General features: G+C 44.2%; 1 protein-coding gene across 1 annotated transcript in view; it reads right to left on the reverse strand.

Annotated features, from left to right (window-relative positions):
• Positions 1 to 4700: 4700 nt before the first annotated feature.
• The window catches only part of LOC142558469 (uncharacterized), a 55793-nt gene continuing 37505 nt past the window's right edge, over positions 4701 to 22988 (reverse strand). The window contains exons 5-6 of the mRNA XM_075670600.1: positions 12818 to 12985; positions 4701 to 4812 (exon numbers count right to left, since the gene is read on the reverse strand). Of these exons, the coding sequence (XP_075526715.1) occupies positions 12940 to 12985 (46 nt within the window). The 3' untranslated portion in view covers positions 4701 to 4812; positions 12818 to 12939. The remainder of the gene's footprint in view (positions 4813 to 12817; positions 12986 to 22988) is intronic.

The following is a 22988-nucleotide window of genomic DNA, read 5'->3' on the forward strand; positions in this document are numbered from 1 at the left end:
AAACCTCTGACCCGGCAGCACAGCAGCCCACAATCACACCTTTTTATTGTTTTCTTTATTACAGGCAAAACAAAAAAATTAAGACCTGTCAAGTGTAAGCCCAATCGCGAGCATTCCGTGCTAATGCCAACTGCCTCTCTTGTGATCATCGCCGCGTGTGGATTGTGACGACGATGATTTCCATACTACATGGTACACGCCCACAATAAGGGATTGGCAAAGATGTAGGTCGTACCCTTAAAGATAAATAACAACGAAGAAATACGGAATGCGACAACTCTTACGATTCGCTGTACTACGGGTGCGGAAGCGATCGCACGCAAGCACCAATTTCCTTTACGCCAAATATGCGGAGATGAAATGGGCAAATTTTGTAGCATTTCATTACCCACTTCTCAAACGTTTCGTTTGGCATAAGTTCCCCTCCAAAATGTGCGTTGGATCTGCGTAACTTTTTTTTTCATTGACTGACACCGGACGGACCACAGCGAGCCTCAGTCGTGGAGTCGTCGTTTCGGCAAGAGGACCCACCCACGCGTACTCCCTTTGTCGGTACGGTATACCTGACATTAAGACGGCAGGTAGGGCCAGTTAGTTAGGATTCATTGTAAGGTTCGTAATAGCGAAACACAAGGCATGGACAAAAGTAAGGTCAAGAGGACGACACGGCGCTGACTCCTAACTGATATTTTATTGAAGATACGTCTAACACATACACAGGTTGTCAGTTCGAAAACCATGACATGCACTAGGCACAGAGATACATCAAGGCAACTGTCACCAAGTTTGTTCGTACCTTGTGTTGCGCTGTTACGAACCTTTCAATGAAGGCTACCTGACTCCAGGCAGAAGACTCAGTCAAATATGTCACGTTTAGGGCACTTCGACGATCTCCGGCAGGAAGCAGTAGAGTGCGCAACCTAATGTTTCAGCTAGGAAGCATCCAACTACACTCACACGTTGGTTTTCGCTTTCACTGTGTGTGTCTTCTGAACACAGCGTACAGTAAGCTGCCCCAATTTGTCAGGGAAGAAGTTGATTTTTTTTTTGTTTAATGTCTTCTCTCCCTCCTACGCACTGCTGCTTGATGCACTAGCTGTTTCTTTGCATCAGCCAGCTTCACGCACTCGTTCAAACTGTCGGGCGCAATGAACTTGTCGCGGAAGAACTCGGCGAGCCTTCTCAGGAACTTCACTCGATAGTAGGCACCTTTGCCGCACACGTTGGTGGGGTCATCCCTTTCGACGTTGTACGCGAGGAAGCCGTAGCTGATGTCAATCATGTCGACTTTACCTTTGCAAAACTGAGGTGTATAGAAAAAGAGAGAGAGAGAGAGAGGTTGAAGTTATCGATTCATGTTTGCGGAATGAACTCATCGCGGTTTTAGTGTTGGATTTGGGAGTACAAATGGCAGTTGCGGCTAGCGATATTCATTGAAATTGCATAATTTACAGAAATACTGTACTTATTTTTATATTGTAACCCCCATGGTGGGGGTTGGGGGGGACCATATATCAACTACATGAGGGAAGCGGGGGAGGGAATTCGGGCGCACAGTCACCACATGAAAGCAGTACGAGCGGTTGCCAAAAGTGCATAACTGTTTCGTACACAGAAGTGTTCTTGATGAGAAAACTGAGCCTCAAGAAAAAAAAGTATGAAAAAGTAACGCTTAATAACAAATGGCCTTATAAGAAGTGAGGAAATCCAACGGGTATAAACAAAAATTTCTGCCAACCTGCAAGGTTATTTGAAATACCGCAAAGCTCTGAAACACACTTAGATCGTCTCTTTAAACAGGTGACAATAACACTAACTTTCACATACCTATGATACTCCTAATCATCATTTTTATGAGCATATTCTTTGAGTTCTTCGATATTGAGGTTCAGGAGGAGATTTATAGTCGTTATCTACGTTCCTAATAAAATATGTTTTACCGTAAGCGTCAAAGGAAAAATACATATATAGTTACGGCTACATGTAGTTAAAGGTAATGATTCGGAAATTAGTGAAAGTTTTTAATGGATCATGAAACATTGATAGTAGTAGCATTTGCTCATCTGCCTTCCGGAAGCTATCTAGTCTGAAACGAACTTGGAACTTCTGCCCCTAAATGTAAAATTCTCGGCTTCATCGGCCAGTACTAGAATATAAATTGTCAGTGATCCTTATACTAAATGCAACGTTCATAGCCTTGAAAAATTCATGCAGAGTTTGTAAGGTAAACATTGAACTAAGTTGTGGCGTCAGACTCAGCTTCTGGGCCAACGGAAGCTAATGACATGAATCCATTTCAAATACAAATACAAAAGCTGAGGCTAAAATTTCTCTTCCAGCAATAGAATAACAAACTAGTTCAAGAATGACCCCCTATTTATCACCATTAATTAGAAGGCCCACATGACGCAACCAATAAAAAGACCCTATTGCCACGTTTTGCACGTACTGGTAAATGTTTCCTTTGTTTTTTAAGGACAATAAGTGAATCGGATTGTTTTAATGGCGAATTTGGTCATACTGCGAGGTGGACTTATTGTGCCTACGATGCTGTCATATATATGCTTTTTTTGTACCGCTGCTTTGTTTTCCGTTGTGAAGCCCACCCTGCTTGAACCTTGAGTCTGCGGTATGGAATAAGTAATAAAATAAACAAAGGAAACATTCCGTGGAATAAAGAGGATAAATTTATGGAATGGGTGTCTTCTCTGGAAACTACCGTCTCCAATGGACATTACAATAGTGTCGTAGGCGAGCTCAGAAGTTTCGCCGTGTGAAGTTAAGTGTCACCGTGTGTCTCGCCTCAAGGCATTCGTTCTATCTACATAACACACATTTTTTCTTGTGTTACCCACAAGGTGAAAGGAGAACCGCTATTCTATCTATAAGATTGTTGTTCGTGTATATTTCTCGTCTGAAAATCCGTTCTCGCGTCGGAAGGATAGATGCACCTCCCACATGCGTGCGTGATAAAAAAATTCCGAGGACATCTAAGTACTTCCTGTGAGTTTTGCACGAGAAAGCATTAATGCCCAATTCAACGCCGCTGAGTGGTCCTATGGTTTATGAACTCCCCGCGGGCAAGCGAGTGTTGAAACGCCTGGCCAACGACTCCGTTCGCTTGGCGCGTTTTCATTTGCTCTTACCGAGGCGCACTTAGAACGCAGGCGAGAGTTTGCACAGGCAAAGAACGCGCGGAATGAATGAATGAATGAAAATTTTGTTATCCCACCGAGCTGCGGTGCCCGTCTCTTAACCTATACGCAGCTAGGGGGGGGGGGGGGTAGGACGAAGCAGTCCCTGCGCGCTGTGGACGGTGAGTCTTCACGGGCTCAACGGCCAGGCGAATTGCTCGACGCTGGTCGCCTTCAGTCTCGCTCTAGAGCAAGTCCTCTCAGGCTTCTCTACTGTCAGTGTTTTCCTTGGCTCCTGAGGAGCCAGCACACTCCCATATTACATGATCTAGCGTACCTTTCTCCTTACAAATTTTGCAGATGACGTCGTTATAGCCCCTCGTCTGAGTTAAGTAGATCCAATGTGGTGATGTATGTTTCCCTGGAGACGCCGCCAAGTGCAAGCGTCCTCCAGAGCGAAAGACCGATGCCGATAACTCAGGCTGCCGAGGGTGAGCGCGAGGATGACGTGGCGTCGCCGCTATGCCTTCTCCCCTTACGCAGCACCTGGCGCGCTATCTCAGCAGAAAGTGTTCCCTCTCGCACCCTCGTGACATTGCGTCGCAGTGAGCGGGGAATTTAGGCGCCGTTCTTCGCTTGTCTAGACGACGGACGCCGGCATTTTCACTCACTACGCTATTTGGCGCTTTCGTACCAAAACCACTTTATCTTCGTAGGATCGCACAACTGTCGCATGCCTATATATGTACCGAGAAGGAAATAAAAATAAACCTCTCACATATGCCCAGACTGGTGAAGCGGTCATGTTTCCGAGACCTCACCGACATGAAGCTGGGCCCGCGTAGTAACAAAGAAATAGCTCTTAATTTACGCCAAGGCCGTTTGAAAGAAAACGTGCCAGCCAATCGCAATGCTTGAAATATTGTTAGCGAAAGCGGCTCACCAGTGATACAGAACACATACGATCGAACAGCTTTGCGACTTCGGCCCCTCGGGCTTTTGACGCGCGTGGCTTTCATAGTTAACACTTGGGAGCTACCACTACAACTTGGAGCTACCATGCGTGGGGCAAGTGACTACGTCCTTTATGTTAAACTGCTAAGCATGTTCTGGTGCATGGCCGTTCTGGCAGCGGCGCTTCACAATCTTGAAACTTAAAGCAAAAGCAAGAACACGCTAGCGAGTTAAATTTGATGAAGCCTACCTCATAATAAGAACTCAGATAAACTCATCGCTCACACGTCCCTGACCTTGTAACTTTCGGAAAGCGCATTGTTAGAACTTACGAAACGAGAAGAAACATTTCCCTAGTCCCTTTCTTTGTTCAACAGTAGTTTTGCTGTTTTGTGTCCTTGAGGTATTGTGAGTAATGTAGGAAACTTTTGAAGGGCCTGATAACTACTACTGTTGCTCGTCCATTTATCTTTCTTTCGGCGAGCCTGCGTGCGTGCTTGCGTGCGTGTGCCTGCGTGCATGTGTCTGCGTGTGTGTGTGTGCCTGTCAATGTAGGGCTGTGTTCTCACGGCGGTCAGACAGTCAACGCCCGTTCGCTCACCTTCTTAGCCAGGGCCTTCGGGTCGTCGAAACTGATGAATCTCTTTTCCTCCTTGCTCATGTAGAAGGAGCCAGTGACATTTTTCTCCGTGAAGCCGTATGTATACTTGGCATTCTTGCAATACTGCAACCAAAAGAAAAATACAATTCACTGACGATTACGATACTCCTCAACGTGAAATTTGAGCGCAGCTCTATATGCATGTGTTTATATTTCGCTATATATTGGCTGGCGCGTGCAATATTTCTCGTCCGACACGTTGCAAACGGAGCCAAGTGGGACGCTACTGCCTCGCTTAATCAGGCAATCGCGAGAGACCGCTAATTCATCGCTAATTCATCGCTCCGCTAATTCATCGCTTTGTTTTCACATGTAGTATCATCGCACGCGCTCGCCACGTGTCAACGGTGAACAGACGATGCGCTCTACTCTAGCGCCATCTCGTAGCCATCGTCGCCCGCAGAGCGGCACCACGCTCTTCTTGTCACGCTTTCTCCATGCCCTCCTCCTCCACTTTCCGCATCATTCTTTCACTGTAGCCTCCTCCTCCGCTTTTCTCCTCGCACTCTCCGCTTTCCATTCCCCGCTGCACTCCTCGTTCGCTCTTTCGTCCTTCGCTCTGCCCGTTCGCCCCGTTACGCCGACAAAGCCGATGCACGCCGACGCTCAATTTAGGAACGAGCGCTTGGGAGGTGCGCTCTAAAAATGGCATTTTAGTGACCGCTATGCGAACGCCTGAACAGTGCCGCGATTTCGTAGCGATTTTTTGTATCTACACTCTATTTCACGCTATTGCACGCAGTGGTCAGGACCATGCCGTGCTTGTGCGACGAATAGAATCAGCCAGCCGTGAAAGGTAGATAGTAGGAATAGCTAGTAATCTAGTGGAGGGAGTCAACACAAAATCGTTGCCCACATACACGACAGCTGTGGTTTGCTGGGAACTCGGCCACATCCCTGTGCTGGTAAATGTTCAGTGCCAGCCGAAAAACGTATACGCTAGCCTGAGCCCTATTACCCATCCCTTAACCCAGTGAAGTATTCTACGTCCCGATGTTGACTGTTTATCTCGCGTGTGAATTTTGATGACGTTTGTGCTTGTTCTTCTAGTTCATTATGCTTTATAGATTCACTACAAGATCTGGTATAATGAAGCGCACTATTACTATAGCCTTCTGATGTTCATGAGTGCTTACAGAACTAAAGAAATAAAATGGAATTGCTCTTTATTAGCAACCATCGTCCTCAAGAGAAATCCAAAAGGAAGGGAAAAACCCTAACCTTCAGACTTGTACCTTTTACTTAAATTCTTGGAGATTTAGATATCATTTTCCGTTCTCGCTCAGCATCTTCTACGAAAATTTTCACCGATTATACTCAATTTAAAAAGACAATTCCAAAGTATTCAATTTGGCAACCTACTTTTTAGACATATGATTATTGTTTTTTTTTCACTGAAATAGCCGCGTAGTGAAGAAATAAAAATCAATGAGGGCGTAAAACTTACACATCCCCTAAATCGGTATCTAAAATAAATTTCAGAGCACTGTGAACACCACCAAATAATTCAACATGCTCAAAACAGTCATAATTCGGCATTTTAATAACAGACATCGACGTAATCTTTATTTTGCAATATTTATTTTGTGAACTTTACGTAAGCAATAAAGATTTCATGTAGACTGCCAAGCCATTATATTTCTTTTACTTTCTCTTACAGTGCGCTTTTTAGAATATTACAATATTGGTTTTGATACAGGGCTACGGAGTTTCAGACGAAGTGCTTGAATTTTTCTTATTTTTAAGAACTTAAAGTTTGACTGGTTTTCACATACACTTCACCACAAATATAAATATTCAGCTTTAGGTAACACATTAAATATTTCGTTCGGCTCCAGGCAACAAGGTCATTCAAGGCCGCTCAACGATTACCGGACCAGCGTAGCTCCAGGCGTTTTGCGAGTATTTGAATAGAACAGCCGCAGCTGGCACCGAGCTAAATCTTCGTTTATCAAAAAATTTATAGCGTTCCGAAACAGGAAAAGGCTCCGAGGAGCATCGAGAGGTTGCTATATTATCGAATTGTTCAATTTTGTCTACTGTACGCTTTGTAGTTGCGAAATCACCCAATAAATCTACTTTAGATATAACAGTTACATAAAAGCTATACGAAATACACCAAAAAGCTCAAAAGCGTGGAAACGAGCTTCCATTTCATCGGTGGTCTCAATGGTATGAGCGTGTGCTTAATATGATTGTGTTTCGTACACTGGATTGCAATACACTGGTTCTTTAACTATAATGTGTGTGTCAAAGAGCGGCGCGTTTTTAACCGGTTATTTTTATTTGATTCCCTAGGTCCGCTCGAAGACGAATAACTTTTTGTCTTTTCCTTGCCTCGGCGTTATTTTGTTATTTTGCTACAGTAATACCGCAGGCAGTTCTTCCCATGTACGTAGGAACGAGAAGAAGACTGCAACCGATGGGTCCAATTTTTGTCAGCCGCAATCATACGAGCCCCAATAATACTATAACAAGGAAAGCATAAGAACATATCTTTCTTTTTTGTTTATATCTGTAGTAATGTAGGAATGATAAGGCGAAGAGAAATGAAAGTTAACGAAAAAATAACTTGCCGCTGTTCGGCGCCGAAACCACATCCTCCGCGTTACACATGTGATGCTCTTGCATTCTTAGCTACGGCGGTGGTAATTTCCAAGTCTACACGTTTTGGTATTTATGTAAGTGTACGAGCTGTTTCTCTGATAGTATCAGCTAATGCCATTTATAGTCATGGACGTGGGAACACCCATCTCCGTAGCACACTTGGTAAGCGCATCACACGAACGTATAGCCTGAAGGATGTCGGTAAGGCTCCGTTTGGCGGCAAGTTGTTTTTATTGCGACTTCCCAGGCACATTTTCGCCGTTGCCGTCGCCGTGATGTCCCGTTTAAAATCGATGCACGATATCATGGAACGCGCATTATATGCTGCGCGTTCCAGTGAAAGCGTGCGCGTGTAAGCCGAGAAGGATGGTGGCTCTATCTCGCGCGTGCAAAGGAGGAAGGCAGGGAGAAAGCACGCCATCTGTCATCGTATGCAAGGCAGCAGGTGGACGTTCTACTCCGGCGGAAATTGCGTATGGCGCGGCCGAGCGCGACCACGCGCTGTTGAAAGCGATCTGCGGTGTGTGCAAGGCCAAGGCGCGCGCAGGGCTGCAGGCTTCGCGTTCGCTGTGTTCCCGCCGCTTAGTTCGCGTTAAAACGAGAGGCAGCGCGAACGGCGATTCGCTCGCTGCTGCTGCCACTCTTCCTCACGCCTGCGGTCTCACAGTGGGAGTCCGCGATCATCGAATGAGATGTGTTCTTGTTTGCCTGTGCGCGCGGGACCCCATGCTTGTTAATGTTCTTAGTAAACAAATGTTTACAAGTTTATACTGCCGTTAAAGGTACTATACTTGCTTCGTATGGCTGTCTAACAACTTGCTGTCGCAGCGGGAATGCGACATTCTTGACGTCCACTTTCATTTCTGTTTTGACCTTAAGATAGAGCACGTCAGTTAGAACAACAATTTCCCCAATGCTTTACATGGTGTCATTATCTCTTGAATTCTTGGACCTCCAAGGCGTAGCTATATAACTGGTCAATAATGCAATGTAATACATAAATCAATTTTGTCCATTATTTTCTGATCTTGGATGCCGAAAGGTGTGAAAGAGCGGAATGACATATGGGAAGCTACCTGATGGCGACGTCCGCAAAGATATAGACCGAGGTCGCGTGCCAGCTGCGGTGAGATCGCACCTATGCGGCAGGAAGACGCACTGATTTCAGAATATGCTTCTAGCTCGATCAATAATGAGAAAAATTACAAAAAGCAAACAAACAAAAGAAGGCTTGCGTGTCAGGTGGGCGATTTCATCAGGCAGCTAGCAGTGTTTCCTACCTGGAGAGCTTGGAATGCTTCAATTTTATTTTGAGAATCAGCATCAGAATCAGTTTTATTTTCCTCAAGGAAAAATGGACCCCAGACAAAACGCTGCTCGTTGAGCAGCTTGACGAGGCCAGGGGCCCTACAGGCACTAGTAACAGCGGCAAAACAGCAGTGTATGTCGTACACCCGTACAAGAAAAAGAAAAGCAACACGAGGAACAGAAAAAGAAAGAAAGAAACTGTTCGCACCAAGCTGTGAAGAGCGAGAAAAAAATATTTACATATACATACACTATACAAAACTATATTGTACACTGACATGTTATATTCACACGTACACACGCAAACACCCGAAGAAGCGGCGCGCATACGCCCCTATATATACATATACATATATGTACACCTACATATACATTAACACATACACACACACACGGCATATATACACACCATTCAAGTGCACACATGTATAGACCTTTTCATCGGGCGAGGAGGAAAGGGCGCGCTGCGAACCTTTCCTCCTCTCTGGCTTGGGCGATCCAGCGCGGCGCTGATTGAAAGTATTGCTCTCGCGTGCTGCGGAACGATTTCGGAATGTTTTAGATTGTACTTAGTGAAATTTACGCCATGTCCGTTCATACAAGGTCGTCAGGGAAGCCTTTCGGTGCATCGCTAACTACAGTAGGCGGAAATGTCTTGGGAGCGCAAAAATGTGACGCGCATAATCAGTCGTGGTGTGCGCGCATTATCAGTCGCGGAGTGTGCATGTCTTGTGAACTATATTGCTTATATCGGTTTTAATTCAACAAAGAAAACCGGTGTCTCTGTATTACCAGCATTAAATGGTAAATCAGCTCAATGTCTGATCACTTGGCGTAGGGAGTAAAATATAAAACAAAAGAGCGCGTGTTGGTGCACGGCCAACCTAAGGCAAGCGCGAAGCATCTAAGCGGCAGGCGCCACCAAAACTTTGTGATCCACCGGCATCGTTCTCACGCATGTCAAGTCTAGTAGGCTTGAAATTACTATATGTCTACGCTAGCCTTCCTGCAAGAGTCCGATGGCACTGCTCAACACAGCGATCACTGCAGTTGGTGAACCAGAACGATACATACATAAGCTGGGTGCTTCGGCATTGCCTTTTTGGCCTGTAAGCAGCTAGAAAATATTAGAGGGATCGCATAAAAAGAATGTGATGGCTAATTTTGAGGACACAATTTCCGTTATACGTGTGAGTGCGTCGTACAGAACAGAACGAACACAACCGAATAAAAAAATTCGGTTATCATGCTCTTTCTCGAAAGAGCAAAAGAAAACACGCTAACGTCGCATTATGACCTCGCGTAATGACGCTACATGACGTTTATAGATATATAACCGCTTATGCCGTATTCTTGGACCATGCGCTATGTAGAACAAAGATACCGGCAACCTAGCACCTACCATTGCTTAGGACACTCGCGCAGTTCCTAAACAGTCGCTTTTCTGGACAAGCTTAATTCAGACTGTAAGGTATGCTGCTATTACTAGCCAAAACTATTTCATTCATGGGTGGAAACCTCATCCATCTAACCAAGTAGTCACGCAATGTAACCTGCAGCAAACAGCTTGAACGCTTGTCAAAGCATAACAATGCCGCTCCTATCGTAGCAGAACGGTACCCACGCTGTTAGGATGGTCGCGTATGTTTCATTTCTCCTAAACCGCAGCTTAGAACTGGATGATGATACTGCAATAAGGTCACACTAGGGAATCGAACATTCAGAAATACACAATTGATCTCTGAGGCTGATTTTAGGCACAAGTATGTGCGCGCACACATCGCGCTGCGTGCTCCGTCCGCTTCAATGCCAGCAGAAAGTACGACCATGCCGACTTAAACCACATCAGTACGCCTCGCAGAACAATTTGGCGCGTAGCAGACGCACGGCATGCTAAATAGACCGCGCGAGCGCGAAGACAAACACAAGAAACTATCGCCGAACATATATTTGCCATGCAAAACGGAGCGCTCGCCCAAGCCAGCATGCCGACTGCCCATAGATGGCGCCACCGCGTAGCGATATGGTGGCGCCCATGAAAAAACGGTGCATACCTTCAAGCTAAATATTTTACGAAGAAGGAACTGCTACAAAAACGGAGAGCGAGAGAGAGAAAAAAAAAGTGAAATTAGGCAATGCCCGCAAAATCATTCCGAACTAATCCACACAAAAGAACGCACAACGCCGAATGTAAACTACGTGATATAAATCTGCTGCCGATAATTCAATTCTGTTTAAAAAGTATTCAGTTAAAGCACGTTTATTTATTGCGGGGCCATCAATTAAGCTTTTATTAGCGTTCAGGGTGTAAGCTATCATATACTTTAACATTTGTTGATTTCAAGTCTGCATTCCTCCATCGCCATGTTTTCTTTAGTGTGTCCAATTGTCTGCGTGGTGTGCTCCATCATTCCTCCTTCGGCAATCTTTCTCAAGGTTTTAAGCGTGAACCACTCGCTGCCCCGCACTATGGGAACTTTCGATAGGTTGCTGTAAAGCCTGGTTTCTGGCCACTTCAGTAAGAAGATTACGCGTCCGACGGTGGTTTCGAAGCGATGTTCCCCAGCGCAAGAACAAGAAACGCCTTAGGCCTCAGGCGCATGCGCACTCCTTCCACGCAAACGCCCAAAAGCACATTGAAACTGTTCGGCGCGTGCGTAGCGTCGCGTACAAACAACGAGAGTTTCGTCCTAAATTTATTATAGACGCAACTGTGGCGCTACGATCACTGAGCTGCCATAGGAATTACGGCAGTACATGGACTCGTCTCGTCTGCGTACGTATGACTTCTGTTTGGGTGCACTCTGCCCGCCATTACTGACGCAATTTTCGAAGCAGTTCTATTGCTCTAGACGGCCAACGCACCAACACTCTGCCAACATGCATAATCGCTGCAAATAGCGGCATTTACGACACAACATTTTGTTAGAAATTACCCATTCGCAAAGTTGTGGAGACAAGTTTATTTATTTATTTACTTACTTATTTATTTATTTATTCACAATACCTTACAGGCCTATTGAAGGGCAATAATTAAGAGGGGGGGGGGGTTCTACAGTAATTACATGGCAAAAATACTGAAGTGCAACATCGTTATACAATATTATTACGCAACAAACTCAGGCTATCGCGGAATGTTTCACGACTGGAGATGGATGCAATGTGATCCGGAAGACCGTGCCAATGTGCAATAGCTCTTGGTAGCGGTGATGAGTTAAGCGCCTGCGTTTTATCAGGAATGCGCATGAAACTAAGTCCGTTGTGGGTGCGACGAGATGTGCTCGCAGGAGCATGAAGCGGCAAAAGCTGAAAGTTATTACTATAAATGTACCTGTGAAACAGACATAAAAGAGTAATGACGCGGCGATCTTCTAATGAATGAAATGCAAGGTCTTGTTTTATTCATGTTATGCTAGAATGATAGTTCATGCGCTTAGCAGAAGTATACGATGACAAGTTCTTGTGCTAAGCATCGCTTCCGTGTTGGCGTAGCCACCTTGCTTGCTGCTCTCGTAGACAATAACGCCACAGTTCCCTTTAGTATTTTTTTTTCTGCAGGAAACTGACTCATAACAACAATTCGCTCTAAAGCGTGAGAACACAAATGCGCTCGTGCCAGTTTCCACGGGGCCTCAGAGGTAGGACTGGAACGCACCGGTGACTGTAAATAATTACCAACTGTCCTTCGCCCGCGTAGGGCCCCGCTGCAGCCCGCTGCTTAATTGAAAGCGGACGCGTGTCAGAGTGCCTCCCGCAATTCCGTCCTGGCAACCAGTGCGTCGTGGCAACCAACGTGACATTGTACAGACTTCGGTCGCGTTGGAACAGGTCGCAACGTTTCGTCGCCGCGATTCATTAGACTATCCGTCATTCCGTGGACGAAACTATCGCCGTCTTCGCCCTTCCACTGTCGCCTCACAGACTGCCGCGTCACGCGCCCGATCGCTCGCATTGCACCAACGTGTTCGTCCATGTGGTAACGGTTTACAGAACTCCGAGCGATGTTCGACAGCCCGCTATGCCTGCAAAACGCTTCGCATAACGATGATTGCCACACTGCCTCGGGTCTGCACTTTTTTTTCCGCAATTTTTGTTTATTCGCTGATGATCCGGGCTTGGAGCGTCGCCAATTAGAGTAGGTGGCTATACTTACGGCCATGATGTTGACGAATAACGGGTCCAGAGTAAGCTCCATCGGATTCATGTAGGCGTAATCTTTCTCGGGTGTGTATTGCTTGGCCGCCATGGTTGCGGTAAAGTAGAATGCAGTATGGTTCAACTCTTCTTCGGCAGCCTTTCGAAGGTTCTTGTGCGCACTTGCCTGCGTGAAAAACAAAAAAGAAAGAAGTAGCAGCACTTTGAACTTATTCTGTCGAGCTATGAAAGCTCTTGCATATACAGGGAACTTGTTCGTCGAGAGTCGCCCTTGCCGTGCTCGAAACAATGAATTGGTAATGCCAGTCACTAGCGCAGTGTTGGCTTTACGAACGCGCGATGATTCGAAAATTTCTCATTAAGTTGGCTTATTTTTGTCCAAACAGCGTCCCTGTCGCTTGTTTAGATGCACCAGTAGCTGGACACTACGGTCAGCTTGGAACCACATTATCTGAGCGAACTGCTTTGATTCAGCTATAACGCATGCACAAACACGCGCGTTCAGAAGTGGAAAAATATCAACGTTGCCCCGCATCTGCCGCCATCAGCTGCATTCTCTTCATATAAAAAAAAAAAAATTACGCTTCTGATTTCACAACGATCAGCTATATTTCTCATAAACATGAATTTGTTTGATCTCTGTGTTTCACATGTTGCGCCTCGTGTACCATCAGACCATTTGGGGATTACTTGTACAGTGCAGAATTACCGAAGAAAGAAAAGGCCGTCAAATCTTCGCGTCAGTATGTATTCGCGTCAAGATGTCTCCGCCTCGCACCAACGTCGACTAAGCTTCTCGCGTATACTACTTTCGTTAGACCGGTTTTGGAGTACGCCAACACAGTTTGGTTTCCCCATTCAGTACCTAACATAACGAAACTGGAAAAAGTACAGCGAAAAGCGCTGCGGTTTATTTACAACAAGTATAAGAGCACAGATTCAGCCACTAACCTTGCGGCTATATCGGGCTTAGCGACGCTCTCATCAAGAGCGAAGGAAGCACGGCTCAAATTTTTGTTTAACTTGATTCTCAACTATTATAAGATAGACCTAACAAAATACATATGTTTTTCGCAGTCACGATCATCGAGAGATAAACATGTACACGCTTTAACAGAATATTCATGCCATAATGACACATTCATGTGCTCTTATTTCCCACTCGTGATAAGGGAATGGAATCGCCTCGATCCTTCAGTCATTTCTGCAGACTCATTATCTCAGTTCACATCACGGTTAGAATCCATATCAAGCAATCAGTAACGCATTTTTATTCACATAACATGCTTTGCAACTATTGTAAGCCACGCTGATTATCGTTAAGGTGTTTAATATTATTTTTGTTCCCGTTTGCTGTCCTTTTCATGATGTATTCTCTGTGTTGCTGCGCATGTCTCCTAGAAATGTGATATCTATGTTTTTTTGTGTATTCTTACCTTGTTCGTTTACGTTCCTTGTTTGGTTTATTGACACACAATTTGTATGTGCACGTTTATTACCATGTATTTCATTTTTGTATGTCCACCTGCTATGGTCCCTGATGGGACTGGCAGTATTGAAAATAAATAAAATAAATAGTACGGTCACTGTATGGAAATACTCATTTTTTTATATGGACAGCTAATGCGATAATAATTAAATTCCACGTATTTAGGGATCACAACCGCATTTTTTCCACCGCAAATGCTCATATCGCAAACATGTCTTGCTGTAAAATGGTATACCCACGTAAACTCCTGGCGGGAGGCGTTTTGAACTAACTTAAGCAAAACCAAAGTTATCGTGAAGTAAACACTTTTGTTCTTAGCGCCAGACTGCACGACCAAAAAAGAACATGCAAGCTTGAAGAGGCCCTGAACCACTTCTTATCGAAGTGAACAAAAGCATCTGAGGCAAATATAGGCTATTCCAGAAATACTGAAGCACAAAAAGTACTTCAATGCATTCAGAAGAAGCGGAGTTCCGGCAATCAAACACGGCCTCCCCTGAGTTTCTTCAATGCCTTGCACTGCGAAGGCTACGGCAGAGTGAGGCGGGCCCACAACGCTCCGCCTTCTATATGTCAAGGTGGCGCGCAGTTCAAATATACATTACGGATGTCAACGTAGACACCACGACTTCCGATTTTAGTGCCTGTATACGACGCCGTATACTAAGCCTAATGCGGTGGTCCTCAGCGACGCAGCAGCGCACTCATCCGTCGGACTCGTGGCGCCAACCCACGGTGGCCGCGGTAACTACGCTACGTAGCCGACCGCAGCTACCAATAGCAGCCGCGTAAGGGAATTAGCTTCATTACGAAATCAAGCGGCCAAAAGAGAGTGAGGACCAGGATTCTGTTTGAAAAGAGGGCGTTTGAGAGAACTTCTAACTTCTAACTCGGCTTCCGAGCTTCGTGCACCGCGTATGACAGCGAAACTCGGCCCAGATGTTCACAGCAGCGCATGTGCTGCTCGCGCACTATGTTATTTCACCAAGCCCGATGGGTGGTACGGGGCTTCTTTAAGCTCGCCCAGAGCTTGGCGCACTGAACATTAAGAACGTTGCTCATTTGCTTACCATGTAGTAACTGTACGCTCCGTCGTCTACCATCAGTTTCGGTCTCTCCCAAAAGGTAGGCGGCAGCATCAGTCCGCTGACCCATCGGCGGTCGTCCTCAACTAAGTGCGTGAGTACCCCCATGCCGTCTATCCACATAACATCCCTGCATCATGGCGCCCAGCCAAAGCACCCTCATGATCAGTGCACATTCAGGCGCGTACAAGGCTGCTTGCTCTCGCCCACCTCTCCTTACTTTGTGAACAATGGAGAAAACAAAAACTACCCAAGACACAAAACATCGCAATCGTGGAGACCTAAACCAAATGTCGTTCTATTTCATGCGCCGCACAATATGGCTACACTTTTGGTCGCGTTGTGCAGGCGTTCCGGCTAAACCGGCGGAAAGCTTATGTATTCATGTATTTGCGGCCTCGCATTGAAAATGTAGGAGCATTTGGACAGAGAACTGCCAAGTTATGGCACGTAAAACTGTGCACAGCCGTGTCTTTCGCATAACGTGCGCTGCCGGCCCCGCAATCTTCACCTAGCTTTCCTGAAAGGTTTTTACACTGTTTAACATTATGACATACTTCGCTACATGCTCAACTTGAACCACATTCTTCATTATCTCATTGATGACACATCCATTTTTTATGCGCGCAGCCTGCTAAAAAACTTTTATAATATTACTAATCTGTTATCATCTATTTGTCCCTACTTCTAAGTTTGTGTGAGCGAAACATGGCTATGTGCAAGTGACAAAAATCTGTACAGGTTTCCTTCATGCCACTCAAGAGTATTGTCACCGCAGCGAAAGCAACCATGGGGGCGCAGTTGTTTTCATTTCTTACAACTTCCAGTAACACCACAGATTTGACTTGGCACTAAACGTTTATAGATGTGAATCCGTTTGGATCAATCTACATGAATCACACTTTTTCCAAAATAGAAAAACTTAGTTCTGGCTTGCATTTATAGATCACCTTCATCTTCTGTTAATGAGTTTTGTTTGGCTTTGGGCAAAACATTGCATGAACTATTGATAGAACAAAAAGAAAACGTCATTATATGAGGAGAAAAATAATAATCTTCTATAAGAGTCCACCAGATCTGTGATTGAATATGTTACCTGCATCAACGGATATGGTTATGAATGTCTATTAACTGTTCCAACACGTTACACTTCCGACGGACAAGGTACTCTTATTGCCCATATATTATCTAATCTTACTACCCCTTCTAATGCTGGTGTTATTGAAGTACCCATAACTGACCACTACCCCGTCTTCACTAAATTAAGTATTCCGCCTAAAACTGAAAAACTTTCTTCTAAGAGCAACCTAAACAACTCACTATTCATAGGTCTAATCAGTCGCACCGACTGGTCACCAGTATTACCGACATTAAATCTAGAAATTGCTTATCAGAAGTTTTGGGACATCATAGATGACGCCCTTACCGCACGCACTAAATTAGTTGCTTAAAGACATAAGCTTTCGACTGCATATAACCCGTGAATAAGCACTAGCCCATTGAACTGTGTACGAAAGATAACCTATCTGAAAATACGAAGAGCCAGCCATTCAACATCAATTTACATAATCGCTATAGGACATCTTACATTTTTGAAAGGCTTCTCAAGACACTAAAAAGACTTATTACGAGAACAACATTAAAAGCGTTCGCAATAATCGGAAACAGCAACGAAATGTAATCAATTCTTTTCTCGGCAGGACTACGTCCAATACCCATACACCCAAGATTCAGACTGGAGATGACACCTACAATAACCCCTGTGACGTTGCAAATGCACTCAATAATTAATTTTTCTGTACAGGAAGTCGATTCTTTCAAACCTGTCAATTCCTTATGCCCTCGTGTGCCTCACACCGTCTTTTTTTATCCTGTCTCAACCGAAGAAATATACGTTGCCGTCCATAGCACGAGAGACACGAGTGCAGGACAGCACTGTCTTAACACCGTTCACATTGAATTGATAGCCCATTTAATCCGTTACGCGTTTTCACACATCGCCAACCTAATATTTGAAACAGAAATTTTTCTGGCCGCAATGAAAAAAAGGTAATTTCTGTTTTTTAAGAAAGGCGACAAATTCCTCACCTCGAACTATCCCCCCGTTGCCATACTTTCCTTCTCCAGGAAAGTTAATGAAAAAATTATGGTTACCCGTTAGACTAACTATTTCGAAAAGCTCCACATTCTTTCCCCAGCTCAACTTGGTTTTCGGTCAGGCTTTTCTAGTGAGCTAGCATTAACACCTTTAACAGACAACATCAGAACTGCGATAGGTGCGGGTAGTTGTGTTGCTGCGTTATTCATTGAGCTTTCAAAGGCAATTCCATTCCATTGTTCGTTGCATAATTTTGCAGAAGCTAGAATCGATTGTAATAACAAGCCCAGCTTTAACTTTACTCAGCTGTCAGTTACAAGATCGAGAACAATCGGTATACATATCTGGTACTTACTCATTACCTAAAATAACTAATGTTAGTGTCCCATATCCCTCTGTTCTTTGTCCCATCTTATTCTGAATCTATATCAATGACCTTCCATTATGACTAATCTCATCTAGCTGTATAATCTATGCTGACGACACTACCACGCTAAGTGCAGGTAAGTGTATAATCCTACTCTTATCCAAAATTAACAACGCCGCCACCAATGTATTGAACTGGTCCCGGAGTAACGGGCTGAGTATTGACACTAACAAGACTAATTTTATTATCTTTTTTTCGCACAATAGGTAGATTTCGGGCACTTCATCTGTTCTCATTGGTAATGACATAATATTTGCTTCTGACTATACTACCTTCCCGGGGGTAAAATTGGATAGGCATCTCAAATTTACTACGCGTATAAACTCACTAATGAAGGAATCGGTATGTGGCACTAGAATTCTACTAAAGGCTAGGTCATACTTTGATATTCAAACCCTGCTATCGCTTCATTTAGCATTTATTAGGAGTCATTTTAATTACTGTATCTCTTCATGGTGTAACACTTACCCATCGCATTTGTCCTCATTGCAGCACATTAAAAATGAGGCTATACGTATCATGACATTGAACAATCCCACAGGTAATGCTTCCTCGTTGCGTCGTGATCACAACATACTACCATTGGATAACTTAAACAAATACTCCTCGGGCATTTTATTTTACAAATTCGTCAATGAAAAACTCCCAATAGCCCTTATGAACCCAGATCAGTCCTCCATGTCCCTTCTACGATATTCACTTCACAGAATAACCTATTGTTGCCTAAATCAACAACTAATTATGGAAAACTCACCGCTAATTTTGCATAAACTTCACTATGGAATCCCTTACCCCCTAAGCCTAAAGTATGTTCTGACATTAGTTCATATAAATTCGAGTTGCGCGCGTTCTTGCGATATGTAGAAAGCTGACTTTTTACATATTTTATTTACCTTTGTTTTTTCATTTCTTTCACCCGTATGTTTCACTATTTATTAGAAGGAAAACACGGGGAAGACGGAGATGGAAATTCAAGACGATGAGCAAAGCGAGAACAAGGGAACTATTTATTACGTATTTATGCTCTTACGTTATTCATGTATGCCCCTGTTTCCCGTTTTCTGTAATATCATCTTATTTTCCTTTTCGAAGTATTAACAGGAGCTCTCGCACTTACAATCGTTGAGTATGAGACCACCTTCTGTATAAATTTCATGCCTAAATGTACTAATATTATACATGCAATAAATTTCAATTTCAATTTAATTTCAACCTTCGTGCAAAATCACAAAATATAAGGAACAGCGTTTTATGCGTTTGACCTCTTAGGTTTTACACTCATACAGGGTGATCATTAATTTCAAGTTATCCAGAATTTTTAAAGATCGCCTGTTACAGATAAGCTAATTCTAGTCCTTGAGATTCAGAAAGGCGGACATTTCTTGCACGGGAAATCCAAAGACGTATGACACCCCAAAACAAGAAAAAATAAGAATAAACTTTCTAATTATTCAATTCACGGCTCATATTGAAATTTTCGAATTGTAGCCGGTGAGCTTGCAAGCCGAATCCACTTGTACTCAGCTTCCAGAATGATACCACTGTAATGATACCACTTTGGAGATCTGCGCCATCAAACTCGCCGTAAGAATACGGTGTTGTATTTTTGAAATTTTAAATCAAAACACACCTTTGTGCAAGCAGGAAAGTAACCGTAACGCTCCTGCACTTCGTTCCACCCTTTGAGAAGGAACACATATCAAAACTGGTGCCATCATGGAGATTCATTTCAAGTGAAAAGGTCTTGCAAACTCACCGGCTATAATTCGTAAATTATATGTTCCGTAAAGTAATTATTGGGAAGTCATTTAGTGAACTTTCTGTTCATTTGTGCTTTGATTTGTCGTGCTTATAACATCCGCCTCTTGGAATAATCGAGCTTCAATATACTATCTGACACACACAATTTGTAATATTACGGGAAGCTTGAAAATGTTCACCCATATAAATAATAAATTCATGAAACTAACGTCCGTGCATATATATATATATATATATATATATATATATATATATATATATTGAAGCGGTATGAGCATTCGAATAGAAGATGAAGAAGCGCGAGAACCTGGAGAGGGAACAGAAGAATGCAATGAGGACAAAGCCACCTAGAAAACAAAATAGTGAGAATAAAAGGTAGACGAGATGGACGCCAGTTCCACAGCAATGATTTACGTTCATTGTGTGCTTTAACTAGAAACGCTACATTATTTTGGCGCAGCCGACAACTGACTCCAACATCTGGGCGACATTTTTCCTCAAGGAGACCACCGCAGAGAAGATCACATTTTCGAGATACCAAGCTCAAGACGAACCAGCGGTGGAACTACCTCGCGAACTCAACTCGGCAGAACTCGTCAACATGGTTTTTGGGGAAGGTTTCCATGGACTCTGCTGAACTACGTCGGAAGGGTGCTGTGAAAGTGAACTTGAACCTGGCGATCTTCGACGAATTAGTTCTTCAACCAAAGCGTCGAAAGGACTCTGGGTCACGGTCGTCGTCACAAGAGGTGAGCCTCGTTTTGAAAGCTCTTCATCTACAACAAGAACAGATTGCGCAACCAAACCAACTGGTGACACCGCTTATAAGCTCTGTAAACGCTGAGAAACCGGTGACTAAACTTGTAGAACCCGATGCGTTCGACGGCATGTCTTCAAGTCCAGAAAATTGGCTTGAATTCTATGAATATGCCGCTGGAAAGAACAACTGGCACTCCGATGAGGACAATATTACTAACATGCCTAGTTACTTAAGAGGTGTTGCACGGAAGTGGTACGATCTGCACATTATTGATGATGCTGGCAACTCTTGGAATAGAGTGGAAAGAAAAGTTCTTGACGACATTCCGAAGCAACCCAGTGCAAAGATGGGACGCCGCGCTTAATTTCAAGTTCAAGCAAGACTCCCTCGTCGAGTATTTCTGCGAAAAACGCCGCCTTTTAAAGCTGGCCGAGCCTATACTTCCTCCTTCTGCCGTAGTAGCACTAATAATGCACGGACTGCACGCGGAAGTCCTGAAGTTAGTACAAGTACGATCACCTAAAGCTATGGACGGGCTCCTGGATTGCCTTCACGACATACCATCTACGTCAGAAGACAATATAACCGCTAGCTCAAGCAGTTGCTTCCGACGGACCAGCGCGGATTAGTCAAGCCGTAATCCGCCTTGCAGGCAGCACAGAGAACTTGGGTTGGCGTGCTCCCAGAGGTCAGGTGAACAACGTCGACAACGACCCTGTCCTCCTACTTTCAGATGATCAAGAGTCTCTGACGACAAAAAAAAAACTAATAAAGAAGGGTGATCAGTCTGACCTGATGAACACAACTGTGTTTATTTAACTTGCTCTAGCCTACTTCACAATCCTGTCAAAGTGGGAAACAGACATATGATGGCTTTGGTTGGCAGCGGTGCTTCTGTATCTATAATAAATGCCAAGCTAGTAGACGCAAGTCACCTGCATAGTGGAAGAGTACTACGGGTGCAAGGTTACGATGGACAAGTGACAATGCATAATCAGTGGGCCTTAGTAGACATCGAGTTCCAAGGTCAGGAAATAGAGAGTGAAGCAGTGGTGATAGAGGGGGTGACGTACGACTTTCCGCTATCCGGACGAAATATAAAAAAACTAAAAATCAACGTATACTGGGACGATGCGGTTTTAGTGGAAGGACTATCAAGGGAAGTGACACAGCAGGATAGAAAAGATAACCTGCGAATTGTCAAGTGCGCGGAGCATATTGAAACGACCTACCCTGAACTGGTATGCATACGAAGCTATCCACAAGCGATGAAGTCACACAAGGTGCCTTTCGAACTAACTGACAATACCGTCATCCGAAACTCACCTTATAACATGTCAAGAGAGCGCAAGATATGGTTGAAGAACGAATTGCAGGAGATGCTAGACGCCGATATAATCCGGCCTTCGGTGTCACCCTTCGCCTCTCCCATAACTATTGCGCCGAAGGAAGATGGAACTTTCAGAATGTGCAGAAATTACAGGATTCTTAATCACCAGACAGAACTTACACCATTTCCCATGCCGAAGATAGACACGATTATACATGAGACAGGTGGTTGCCGAAGTTTTTCATGCATTGACTTGTGCAAAGGTTTCCGGCAGATCCCGCTAACCGTAGAAACAAAAATGTACACTGCTTTTATCACGCCCTTCGATTTGTACGAGCATAACCGGCTTCCTTTCTGCTGGAAACACTCGCCAGCATGGTTCCAGAAGATTATGAACGAAGTCCTGATGCCTTTCCTAGGTGTCTTTTGTAAAGTTAGTTAGATAATTCGGGTTTAATAGCGCAAAGGCAAATAAGGCCATGCTGCGCCAGCCACAAGATATTAAGAATTCAAATTTTAAAGCAGTGAAAGCTGCGTTACTTTAGAGTCTGTGTAAAAAACCAGTTTCTTCTAGAAAGCTGGACAAGTCAGTGAAGGGCAGTAGCGGTTCATCTCCGAGTATTGAGGCGAAGTGTAAACGTATGTGTAAAAATAGAGGTTCTGTAAAAGCTTTTGTCTCTGTGTTTCAATATTTGGACATGTCATAATAATGTGGGTTACGGTGAGTGGTTCATGGCACTTCTCGCAAGTTGGCGGGTTTTCGTTTTGAAGTAGGAAATTGTGTGCCAGGTGTGTATGCCCGATTCCGAGCCTACATACGATCACCTCATAAAAGCGTTGCTGGTGACTGCATGACTTCCATTCAATAAGCAGGGGTTTTATTGTGTGTAACTTGCTATTTACACAAGAGTCCCATTATAGTTGCCACATTGATGTCAGGGCCTTATGAATCGCTCGGATACTGTCTTTGTATGGAAGTGTTGTTTTCGTTATACCTTTGTACGCTGCCATGAACGCGCATCTATCTGCTGCTTCATTCCCTGGTATCCCAACATGGCTTGGGACCCAGCAGAATCGTAAGGTTCCTCCGTATTCATTATAAGCCAAAATGTTTAGGATATTACCAAGTAAGGTTATCACCAGACACGGAGTTGAGGTTTAGAGCTCTGAGTGCGCTTAACGAATCGGTATATATGATAGCATTCATCTGCCTGTCACT

This window comes from Dermacentor variabilis, chromosome 9 (genome assembly GCF_050947875.1).
Source record: "Dermacentor variabilis isolate Ectoservices chromosome 9, ASM5094787v1, whole genome shotgun sequence".
NCBI lineage: Eukaryota > Metazoa > Arthropoda > Arachnida > Ixodida > Ixodidae > Dermacentor > Dermacentor variabilis.